General features: G+C 38.8%; 1 protein-coding gene across 2 annotated transcripts; it reads left to right on the top strand.

Annotated features, from left to right (window-relative positions):
• The first annotated feature begins 269 nt into the window (after positions 1 to 269).
• On the top strand, positions 270 to 10009 carry LOC104116024 (plant UBX domain-containing protein 8). 2 transcript variants are annotated; one of them, XM_009626795.4, is made up of 11 exons: positions 270 to 474; positions 5149 to 5210; positions 5365 to 5950; positions 6031 to 6114; positions 6183 to 6298; positions 6505 to 6712; positions 6813 to 7028; positions 7104 to 7235; positions 7906 to 8049; positions 8137 to 8193; positions 9669 to 10009. In XM_009626795.4, the coding sequence occupies exons 1-11, from the start codon at positions 391 to 393 to the stop codon at positions 9774 to 9776; spliced, it is 1797 nt and encodes a 598-aa protein (XP_009625090.1). In that variant the 5' UTR covers positions 270 to 390; the 3' UTR covers positions 9777 to 10009. The 2 variants fall into 2 exon arrangements, with proteins under 2 accessions (XP_009625090.1, XP_009625089.1); XM_009626794.4 differs by having other exon boundaries at positions 271 to 474; positions 6496 to 6712.
• Positions 10010 to 12585: the final 2576 nt, after the last annotated feature.

Raw genomic sequence — 12585 nt, 5'->3', positions numbered from 1 at the left:
AGGATCGAACTATAAGGGTCTATTGTATACCGCATTACTCCATAATAAAATATATTTTTTACAGGTCGAACCCGTAACTAACTTTATTACTTAATACACCTTACAAAGTGTGAGTTAGATACTCTTTTTTCCGGGCAAAGGCGTGGAAGCTGGAACATTATAGAAGAGCAAGCAATTTCACCTTATTTGCCGAAAAAACCCTTAAACTCCACCCTAATTTCTACTCAAGCCCTCTTTAATATATTCCTTTCTGCTCTTTCAGTTTCCCCCAAATATCTATCTATATATCTATTTCACTCTCTCACGTTTCCTTTCGCAGAAAACAGTTGTTTTACAAAGATCGCAAAAATCTTTGTTTATTCTGCAAAATTTGTGGCAAATTTCTAGGAAATGGCGACACCTAATCAAGAAGCAATCGATACATTCATGAACATTACTGGTGTTTCTGAAACCACCGCTATTCAAAAACTCGAGGTAAATTTATTTTTTTACTTCTGATTCACTGCGATTGTTACCGAAAGGGTTTCGGCTTGTTTTCAGCTTCTGACTTTCTAACTGCTGGAATCATCTGATTTTTATGGTTTGTTTACCGAATTGATTAGTAAGTTAAGTTTTTTTTTGAAATTTAATTGCTGATTACTGCGATTGTTTTGAGTTCCTGATTTTCACTCAGTGGTAGTATTTTAAGGCTTAGAATTAATTTTTGTTAGCTTAAATATAATCAGCTAGTTCAACCAATCAAAAATAAAAGTGATCAGCTAGTTCATCTGTTTGAAAATGTTAAAACTTTTGCATTCTGTGATTCAAACTTAGTGAATTTTGATTGGCATTTTGAAATGTATCTTTTCACCATTTAGTGCGAGGAGAATACTAGCTTATAGTAATTGAAAATGACGAGTTTTGCCTCGGGGCTTTGGTCTAGTGGTAAGAGCCTAGCGTGTACATCACAGCTTCAAACCCCGTCGTAGACAAGATCCTAGTATTTAATTGGGGAAGGGACGAAGGGTAGAGGGACTTGCTCATTATCCACGAGTTTCTAACCTTGCGCGGATGGCCCTCGTGAAGTTCTCGGTTATCAAAACAAAAAAAACTTGGAGTAATTTTGCGTTGTTTTCGAATATCTAAGATTTAATTTAAAAATGGATTAAGAATAATGGAAAATAATTTTCTTCTTTTTCTCTTTTAAGTTCTGGGCAGAAACATTTTAAGAAACAACCTCTTGCAGAAAAAAAGGTTAAGGCTGCGTACGATAGACCCTTGTGGTCCGGTCCTTCCCTGTACCCCGCGCATAGCAGGAGCTTAGTGCACCGGGCTGCCCTTTCTCTTTTAAGTTCCGTTTAGCTCATGTAGTGTTTAATTACTTAGAATTTACATTTTCTCTCTATAATCATCCTCTTCCGCCATCTCAGAAAGTTTTGACACTTTTGGTTTCACCAAGATGCAAAGTAAGTCGATCTATATTTTAAATTGTATTCTTTCAATTTAAGAGGAACTCGAGTGCCGAGGTGGGGATAAGAGGTTGTTCAGGTTAGCCAAGGCGCGAGAAAGGAAGGCGTGTGGCTGGACCAAGTGAAGTGCATCAAGGACGGAGAAGGTAGAGTTTTGTTGGATGAGGGGCTTATCCGTTAGAGATGGCAGACCTACTTTCATAGTCTCTTGAACGAGGAGGGGTACATGAGCATTGTACTTGGTGATTTGGAACTCTCTGGGAGTCGTTGTGACTTTGGGTATTGTAAGCGGATTAGAGTTGATGAAGTTGAGGGGGCTATGCGTAAGATGAGCAGGGGCAAAGCGACCTGGCCGGATGAAATTCCGGTGGAGTTTTGGAAGAGTGCGGGCAAGACAGGCTTGTAGTAGCTCACTAGGTTATTTAATGTCACTTTTAGAACGAAGAAGATGCCCGAAGAGTGGAGGTGGAGCACGATGGTTCCTGTATACAAGATCAAGGGTGATATCCAAAATTGTAATAATTATCGGGGTATCAAGCTGCTTAGCCATACTATGAAAGTCTGGGAGAGAGTGGTAGAGCTAAGGATGAGTAAGAGTGTGCCTATTTCCGAGAACCAGTTTGGGTTTATGCCGGGGCGTTCGACTACAGAATTCATCCACCTTGTTAGGAGATTGATGGAGCAGTATAGGGAGAGAAAGAAGGACTTGCATACGGTGTTCATCGACTTAGAAAAGGCATACGATAAAGTTCCGATGGAGGTTTTATGGAGATGTTTGGAGGCTAGAGGTGTACATGTTGCCTACGTTAGGTTGATTAAAGACATGTATGATGGATTAATGACCCGAGTGAGGACGGTGGGTGGGGACCCGGACCATTTTCCGGTTATGATGTGGTTGCATCAGGGGTCGGCACTCGGCCCTTTTTTACTCTGGTGATGGACGTACTGACGCGCCACATCCAAGGGGAGGTGTCGTGGTGCATGCTATTTGCAGATGATATTGTATTGATTGACGAGACGCGAGAAGGTGTGAACCCGCAATTAGAGGTATGGAGGCAGACCCTGAAATCTAAAGGTTTCAAGTTGAGCAGGACCAAGACGGAATACTTGGAGTGTAAGTTCAGTGGCGAGACTCAAGGAGAGGAAGGGGAGGTGAGGCTGGACTCGCAGGTCATCCCTAGGAGAGGGAGTTTTAAGTACCTTGTGTCTATTATTCAAGGGGACGAGGAGATTGATAAAGATGTCACACATCGTATTGGGACGGGTTGGATGAAATGGAGACTCGCTTCCGGTGTTTTGTGTGACAAGAATGTGCCATCGAAACTTAAGGGTAAGTTCTATAGAGTGGTGGTCAGACTAACGATGTTGTATGGGGCTGAGTGTTGGCCAGTCAAGATCGCTCATGTCCAGAAGATGAAGGTGGCAGAGATGAGGATGTTGAGATGGATGTGCGGGCACACCGGGTTAGATAGGATCAGAAATGAGGTTATTCGCGACAAGGTGGGTGTGGCCCCTATTGAGGACAAGATGCGGGAAGCGTGGCTTAGGTGGTTTGGTCATGTGAGGAGGAGGAGCACAAACGCATCGGTAAGGAGGTGTGAGAGGTTGACATTGGAGGGCCTACAAAGAGGTAAAGGTAGGTCAGAGAAGAGGTGGGGAGAGGTGATTAGGCAAGGCATGCCGCAACTTCAGCTGACCAAGGACATGACCCTTGATAGGAAGGTATGTAGGTCAATGATTAGGGTAGTAGAGTAGGTAGTCTAGAGTGTTCATAACAGTAGTATTGGCACGCATTCTCGCTTTCTGTTGGTAGTAGATTTTTATAACTATCCGTTGTTTTCTTTCATTGTTGATTACCTTACTATCTTGTTATTTTTATTCTGCTTTTATATGGCTTTTTGGTACTGTCCATTCTTGTCTATATTTTCATTAATGTGGTGCTTATGCTTTCCTGAGCCGAGGGTCTATTGGAAACAACCTCTCTATCCTCACAAGGTAGAGGTAAGGTACACACTACCCTCCCCAGACCCCAAGGTGTGGCATAATACTGGGTATGTTGTTGTTGTTGTTGTTGATATGTGGAGAATTATATTTGTTAGTTGTTTTTTGTAATTTATGAATATCTAAATTCTTATTATAAGAAAATTAGTAAATCAACTCCAATTAAGCTCTAAATGTTTGTCAAATTGACTCTCAACAAGTTAAAGGTGCCAAACAAATTGTCACGGAGGGAGTGATTTTTACTAAGCTATGTTTTGTTGGATCAATTGGATATGAACTTGACGAAGTCCTTATCCACGCATGTGTGCCGATTTTGAGCTTTGTTGCAATTGTAATGAGGAAAACTTGGTTTCTGACTGGTCTATATTGTAGTTTATTTTCCAGGCTCTGGAGAATAGGTCTTTGTTGGGTTGTGTTCAATTTTGCTGGTTTGTAGTTTTTAAATTGGAGCTATGTCTGTAGTGTTATACAGTTTTGTGCAACCGGATGTTTTTCTAAGATAAATAAATGGAGAAAACTTCCATATATTAAAAACTAGAGAACTTACACAATTGTATGGTTATTTACAAATGTCACCCAGTCTTCTGTACAAGCCGGAACCTCATGGGTGTACAAGAAACTAAGAATAAGAGGGTATTCCTCAAATGTACAAAATCATTTTCTGCTTCATCAAAGGCACTCCTATTTCTCTCTTTACACAAGACCCACATGATGGCTAGTGGGGAAACGTCCCATGCAGGCAGATACAGAACGCACTTCATCTGAACACTAGCTAATGCATCTGTATTTGTGGACTGCTTATGAATTTGGTGGGTTCACGTGTTACGATAAGCATTCTGATATTCATCATCTGGAAAGTATCCGTGGAAATCTGAAAGCCTTGATTTTGATAAGAAGATCTTACTAGTATAAATAGATAATAAATAGGTGATTTTCCATAAAATCATGTCTGCCTATTTTGGTTCCCCTCTCCTAATAAAAACACATGTCGTATATGTATGAGTGCTCCACTGTAGGTTCCCTTTTAGTCCCGTTTTACTGGTCTGAGAGGGAGAGAAATGGAGAGTGATCCGCACATGTGAAGTATCAAATTAGAGTCAAGAAAAAATAGAATTTCAGGAGAATTTAAACAATGCCATCTTGTCTGTTTGTCTTCTGTATATTTTGAAAAGTTTACTTGAATAAATGAATTTAATGCTCTGATAGGCTCTTGGTTTCTGCCTCCCTTGGCTATTACTTGATAGATCCAGAATCTACTGCAAGGAAGTTGATGAGGATGGTCAGAATTTTCATTTCTCCCATAATTAATAATGAAATACTAAAGTACCATATTATCCTTCCAATACCCTCATGGTACAAGATTCCTGGCAGGAAATTGACCCATCTTTTGCTTAATCCGTCCCCACCTCCAGAAAGCCTAGGGCATCTCTTGTAGTGGAAGCCTAAATGCAAGCGTGAATTTTTTTTTGTAACAAAGTAGTTTTGGGTTGAGCGCTTTTCTTCTGTCTAGTCTTGATTGATATAAGTTTGGTGATGTACTTTAGTGTCATTTCCATCTCTAGGACTTTTTTACAAATGTTCAGCCATTGTCACTTGATGCATGCTTTGAACCGTAACAGTTGATATGGGAGCTCCATAAATCGATTCTTTTGCTCTTTGAATGAGCATGGCTTTGTAGTCTTACATGCTGTGTTGATAGGAGCATGGTGGGGATCTGAATGAAGCTGTGAATGCACATTTCAATCAGGGGGACAGCAACAGGTTAGTACTGCATGTCCTTGTCTCGTCAGTAATCACCATCTCTTACATTGGGCTTCTTTGTTTGCGGGTTTTATTTATTTATTTTTGAGTTAGCATCTAAAATGATCTTACATACTGTCAGTTACTTACGAATTCGTTCTTTCTGATTATGCAGAGTATATGCAGCACCTCTTGCTGCTGCTCCAGATGAGGATGCTATGGAAATAGATGATCCAATTACAGAGGAATTTCGCAGACCTCCCTTTTCAGTTCTTTCCTCTTCTAGAAGTCCAAATCCTTTCTCCCTTCTTGATCCTAATTTCACTAGAAGTGTGTTTGACACCGATCTTACAAGCCGTGCTCCATTTGTTTCACATCCAAGACAAGTAAGAGAGATCCCTATTGAGGTGAAGGATGGGGATGGACAATCTGGTCATTCCAGAAATGCTCCTATAATAGAGGATGTTACAGACACTGAGCAGACCCATGGCCCAGAAACAGGTGGGACTGTCATAGTTGATGACGATGATGACGAAGTAGTTCCAAGTCCTCTGTCAACACATGCTGCCAGGCATCGTGATAGAACAAATGACGTTATCTTTGACGGCGACTCTACAGCAACGTTTTCAAGACCAAGTGCTCCTGGTGACAGTGTCTTGCCTGACTATACCAATGATATTGAGGAGGAAATGGTTCGTGCTGCGATTGAAGCTTCCAAACGTGATGCTGAAATGTCGAACCAACAACTTGATGTCAATAATGTATGTAATAGATATTGCTAGTTGTGACATCCTTTAGCTTCTTTCGCTTTCAACGTTGATGTTACCTTGTCATGCCACAGGATCTAAGTGATCCAACGCCTCAACCAAGGCAGTCTCATCTAGAAGATGCTCAACTTGCACATGCAGTATCTTTGTCTTTGAAGGTTCATCTTACTAATGCTATACTTTCTTCTTCTCTGATATTTCTCATGCTAACATGGATGAAATTTAGACTGCTGAGCAGGAGAAAGCGATTCATGAACTAGGAAGCAAAGCTATATCAGAACCAGAAGGTTACAAGCCAGCTGAGGAGGATGAGCGTGGAAAATCTATAACCTCAAATGGAAGGTACTGATTATTTTCTGGAATCTTCATTTATGAAGATAAAATTTCTCTCTTTATCTTCTTGTACACATGGCTTACCAGTCTCTCACTTGCATGTGGGGCATCCTTGCTTCAACCTACACCTACCCTGCATGTTATGTACTTGTGAGAGTACAGAGAGCATGTTTCTGCATTTTGGATTATCTAACTAGTCTCTTCAGGCAATTTAGATCAGAGGTGGGGAGTTCATCCGTCCCAGATGAAGCTGAAGATTTGGAAGAGGAACCACTGGTTTGGCGCAGAAGAAAACCCATATCTTCAGGTTCTGAAACAGCCCCAGATATCGAAGAGCATGTTGTTAGCCCATTATCAAGTCCTCGACAGCATGATAATCTTAACCACTCCCCGAGAAACGGGGCTGACTTCCCTTCTGATGAGGTATTTTCCCCCCTGTTTTAGTGGTGGATGTTGTGTAACATATATACTCCTTTGGCTTTGGACTACGATTATGCTATACTTCCATTTGTTTTCTTTGAAGTGGGGCGGCATCTCATCCCTGGAACACGATGAAGCTGTCATGCTTGAGGCTGCATTATTTGGTGGAATACCTGAGGGTAGTGGATATCGTTTGCCTAATGCACCTCATCAGCTTATGCAGAATGGTGTTGAGGGACCTATGGGTCCTTATCAATGGCGCATGCCTCGTCCCCCATCACCCTCTCTTGTGGCCCAGCGTTTACTTCGGGAACAACAGGTTAGCATTTTAAGCCCTCAGCTGCAATTAAATTGGCTAGTTTTCACTGATTCCAGTTCTAATCTTTGTACTTAGGATGATGAATATCACGCTGCATTGCAAGCTGATAGAGAAAAGGAATTGAAGGCCAAGGAAGAAGCTGAAGCTGCTCTTGAAGAAAAGAGGCAGGAAGAGGAGGAGTCACGAAGGAAAGCAGAGGAGGAAAAGGTATAAACTATAAAGTACTCCCTCCGGTCCAAAATAAGTAATGTTTTGGTTGTTTTTCACACATATTAAGAAATTCACCTTTTAACATTAATTAGCAATGAAATTGACCATATTAACCTTTACTATCTCTTCACATAAACACTCCTAACACATACTCCAACATTATTTACTCCAAGAGCAATGTAGGAAAAAAATAATTAATTCATTCTTGAAATCTGAAAAAATCACTTATTTTGGACCACAAAAAAAAAGCCAAAAAATCACTTATTGTGGACCGGAGGGAGTACTAATTTTCTGCCTAAAAAGGGAGATAACAATGGGAACACAGAAACTCGAGCACTTGTTCCCCCATGAACTTTAATGGTAGTGCAGATTTTGTCATTCAATCTTCTTTTCTCTATCTACTTTATATCAGTATTCTTCTTGAACATGGTTATCATTTTAGTTACTTGGGTAATATGCTTCCAGTCTCTCTGTTTGTTTGTCTGTGTTGTATGTTGTCTGTGCATGGGCGCACAAATGTGATTGGATCCTTTAGGTGACAAAAAAATTCATTTTTCCTTTTCTATGATTTTATATAAATTGAAGATCAAAGGAATTGTTATCTTTGTAGTTGGTTAAGTATAGATATTCTGCTGGCTTTAGAATCTCAGACTCAGTTATTGATCAGGAAATGGAGAGACAATTAGCAGCAAAAGAAGCTTCACTTCCTCAGGAGCCAACAGCAGATAACGAGAATGCTGTGAATCTTGTTGTACGTATGCCAGATGGCAGCCGCAGAGGGAGGCGCTTTCTCAAATCTGATAGATTACAGGTATGTTAGTGTTCGGGAGACATGATTTCATCAGATTTTATGGTATGATTTTAAGATGATTTAACTGGATCAATGTGTGCTTTGCAGTATCTTTTCGATTACATTGATGTTGGCAGAGCGGTCAAGCCCGGCACATACAGATTGGTAACTCTTTAACTTTGGAGCTAGCTATTCTAAGTGGTGGTGTTCTATTTGTTGGGGTTTGAGTAGGGGTGTCAATAGTTCGGTTCGGCTGGTTATTTTATAAAATTTGTAGCATACCTATTTTTCGGTTTTTTTCCACTTTACATAACCAAAATTAGACTTTTCGGAACCGTGCCAATCATCTCGGTTTCTCTTCGGTATCGGTACAATTCGGTATTTTTTTAAAAACGTCATCTAACAATCGGTAGTTGAATTTAGAATGCGATAAATGTTAACTTACGTAGTACTTTGGAAAAAATCTCTAGATATTTTTACTATTTTAAAAAGTGATGAATCAAGATGTCCATAATAAAGATTCCTTCCACTATTCTATGGTATCATAAACTAAATTAAGCACAAATAAGAGAAAGTATAAGTCACACGAGTGGAAAGATACTAATCAAGTTGAGACTCAAGAATATAGTTTATTAGAAGATTAGCATCCAACAAGAGAAATCTAAATCGTACGAGAGGAATGATATCCAATACCTTGTGGCTTGCTACTCAAGATGTTAGAGCTAATTTAGTTTCAATAAGAGTAGCAGAACAAATTTAAAAGTTAGGACTTTTGGGTGTTAATTACTAGGTCACTTATAGCCATTTCCATAATTCCAAGGCCCAAAGGAAAAATATAACGCTTTGTTAGTTTTAAACTTAATATATAAAATATGTGAAACATATTTATTCGGTACGGTTTGGTATTTTTCGGTTTATTTTTATAAAATTTAAAATCGACCCTATTATTCGGTACGGTTGTAAATTATATAAAAACCTATGGTTTTATTGAAAGAAACCTAATAATTTCGATACGGTTCGGTCGGCTTAGTCGGTTATTAAAGATCCATTGACCCCCCTAGGTTTGAGCACCTTATGTGCTCTCTCTTCTCCTTACTAGTATTATTATCATCATGCTATTATTATCTTATTCTTCAATTGTATTACTAGTATTGTTTATTACGCTGTCAATACTTTTCTTTCTTTACTTTCATCATAGCTTCTTTACTCTTGTATTTTTCAAACCTGTTTTGAAAATACTTTTTTTGAGCCGAGCATCGGGAACAACCTCTCTATCTTACCTAAGGTGGTAGGGGTGTAAAGTCTGCGTACACTCTACCCTCCCCAGACACTACCTGTGGGATCACATTGGGTATGTTGTTGTTTCTTTGCTCAAGAGTTGTTTCAAAATGATTGGGAACTTCCACTTTGACAGTAAGTGTGTCTAGTCAAGTAATCTGTTGCAGAAAGTTCATATACATTTTAAATGGGCACTTCTTCTAAAAAAAATGGTCACATAGTTTGTGCTTTTGGGGTGTGGAAGAGAGAAGATTTGGTAGTTCTCTTCCTAGTATTTATTTCGTAGATTAGTTATACCATTTTGTTTGCTTTGTAACAACTAGAGATATTGAATACCTGCTAATACAATGTCCTACATGCAGGTAAGACCTTATCCTAGGCGTGCTTTCAGTGATGGAGAGAGTGTCCTCTCTCTGGACGAACTGGGGTTATCCAGCAAACAAGAAGCGCTGTATCTGGAGATGATATAATTTATTCATTCTGTAATTAGTTTAAAATCGCTTCTGAAGACTTAAAGATTATACATGGGTGAAAATGGTGTTCGGGGGTTGGGTTGTTTTGGTTAAATTATCTGGTTGGTAGGGAAAACGCCAAATGATTACCTTGGTGAGGAGTATGACAATGATTCATGGTGCCTTTTCTTTGGAAATATTTGTTTGTTTGAAAATTGAAAAATCTTACGAAGCTCGTGAATTGGTTGCTACTGTTTTCGTTGTTTGGGTCATTGTAGTTTGTTTATGGCTGCAAATGGTCTTCAGGGCGCACCAAGGATGGCTACTCAGAGTTCACGCCCTTGGTCCTGTGCGCTTAATAGTTATCTGGGAAGGTAGTTTGTGGATAACGCTGGATTGACCTGCTATGTGAGCCATGAGACATATCTGGATCTTAGGAGTCGCTTGGTCTGATGGATAAATAAAAATAATTCTGGAATAAAAATTTAGTACGGCATTATTCTTAGTTTGGTTATTAATTCTGGGATAGGTTATCTCAGGATGGAGGAAAACTTATACCTGATGGAGGGTGGAATAATAATCTTAAATAAGTTATCCTCCTAAGATTATCCTAGGATAAATCAGTAAAATTAACAAGTTTAGGATCAACTAGTCAATAAGAAAATAATATTCAGATCATTAATTCTATCATACGACTCCTTAATGCTTATCATGGACCCGCTTTAGAGAAATGCGAGCATACAATAAAGAGAAACTAGAGGATGATAAGACATCCTAATGGAGTAACTTTGAGGTTGCGAAGTCTTGTTTTTCATAACTGAGAAAGCTCCGTGTGTTAGTGGTGCACAGTTCGAAAAAGACATCCCAATGGAGTACTTCCAGTTTTTTTTTTAAATCGAGAAAATTCTAAGAGCCGGTAGCGCATGGTCTGAAATTCCGCGGATAGCGGGTGTGCCCCTTTATTTATTTCTCCCCGCTCGTCTTTGTTTGGGGTTAGAATTCAAACTCGTGATGTGTGTTTAATTCACATAGTTTATGCGGTTATAATTCTACTGAAGTCTCGCGTTACGTTCATACTATTTAACTGAAGTCTTGGATCCTCTTAGGCGGATTTTTACCATCGCCCATCGTAAGAACCAACAATTTTTGTCACCTAAATATTAAACCAACGAAAGTCTTAGTTAACAGTATCAATTCGAATAATTGTGTCTAGTCACAGAATGAACTAAACAAGTTTTTTGACCAAATCAACTGATGCTACTATGCGCAGTCATCAGCACTCTGCTCCAGGAGCTCCACAACTCTTGGATATTACCTGTTCTACTGAAATTAATGGGACCAAGACTTATCTGCCTACAACGGCAGCAAGAGTTGTTGACAATGTCAAAATGATTTTTCAGTGGTTTGTATTTATTGTAATGTGAGATTAACTTATTTAAAAGTTTGAATTATTATAAAATGTATTTAATTATTTGTATTGTAATATGGCCAAATTTTCATGACATTTACCATGACATAATATCCATTATTAGGCCAAGGATTTCTTGCTATAAATAGAGGAGTTTCTCCTCATTTGCAAACACACCAATTCAAGAGCTTTTCACTCTTGTCTTTCTTTCTCCTCCTTTATTTCATTATAGAGTATTTTGTAAGAGAGTGAGTGTTGGGAAACACTTGTGTGAACCCTTTCTTTGGAGTGATCTTGTGAGGTTATTCTCTTGGGGTATTTGGGATTAATTAGAGTATTTACTCTAATTTTGTACTCTTTTTTGTACTCTTGTTGGTATAGTGAAATTGCTCATCTCCGCTTGTGGACGTAGGTCACCTTGACCGAACCACGTTGAATTTGTGTCTTCTTTATATTCTTTAATTGCCGTTATTATCAACTTTCATTGTCTTTGTTATTGTCATTATACCGTTGTTTGGCTAAATTCTGCACTACCCGGATTCCCGATCCTAACAAATTGGTATCAGAGTCAGATCTAACCGGGTTATTTTAAATAGCCAAAATGACTATAACAAAGTCTTATGTTGAGAAATTTGACCGAAGTGCAAATTTCGGAATGTGGCAATTAAAGATGGAAGCTATCCTAATTCACGATGGCTTAGATTTGGCACTGCAAGGAAAGGAGAAGATGCCGGATAAAATAGCGGACGAGGAGTTTGCCGTCATAGACAAAAAGACAAAAGCAGGTATTATTTTAAATCTTTCAAATGAGGTTTTGCGTGAAGTTGCAGCAGAAAGCTCAGCCAAAGGCATATGGGAAAAGCTTAAAACCCTATATATGAAAAGAACAGTAGAAAACAGGCTTTACCTAAAGCAAAAACTCTACACTTTTCGTATGGCTGAAGGTACCTCTATACTTACTCATCTTGATACTTTTGATTCTCTTCTTATGGATTTAAGTAACATAGATGCTGAAATCAAAGATGAGGATCAAGCTGTGTTATTGCTTGTTTCCTTACCCCAGTCGTTTAAACATATAAAAGATACTATGCTTTATGGAAAGGATAATATCTCTTATAAAGTTATCAAATCTATTTTGAAATCAAAAGAACAAATAAATAGAGATATTACTGGGGAAATTAGTGGGAACCAAGGGGAAGGCTTATTCATAAGAGGTAGATCTAATAAGAAAGATTCAAGTAGTGAGAAACCTAAATCAAGGTCAAAATCAAGATACAGAAATGTCATGTGCAAATATTGTCATAAGAAAGGTCACATTATTTCTGAATGCTTTAAATTGAAAAACAAAGAAAAGCATACAGAAAAGAAAAATGAGCACAAAAATACTGACACTACCGAAGCAAGTGTAGCTGCTGATGA

Source organism: Nicotiana tomentosiformis, chromosome 8 (assembly GCF_000390325.3).
Source record: "Nicotiana tomentosiformis chromosome 8, ASM39032v3, whole genome shotgun sequence".
Classification (NCBI taxonomy): Eukaryota; Viridiplantae; Streptophyta; class Magnoliopsida; order Solanales; family Solanaceae; genus Nicotiana; species Nicotiana tomentosiformis.
Note: the sequence above shows the minus strand (reverse complement) of the source record. Positions and strands in the feature narration are given on the sequence as shown.

Coding starts and splice junctions, on each gene's coding strand:
- LOC104116024 (XM_009626794.4), top strand. CDS start 391: ATGGCGACACCTAATCAAGAAGCAATCGATACATTCATGAACATTACT. Junction 6,115..6,182: donor CAGTATCTTTGTCTTTGAAG/GTTCATCTTACT, acceptor GATGAAATTTAG/ACTGCTGAGCAGGAGAAAGC. Junction 6,713..6,812: donor CTGACTTCCCTTCTGATGAG/GTATTTTCCCCC, acceptor TTTTCTTTGAAG/TGGGGCGGCATCTCATCCCT.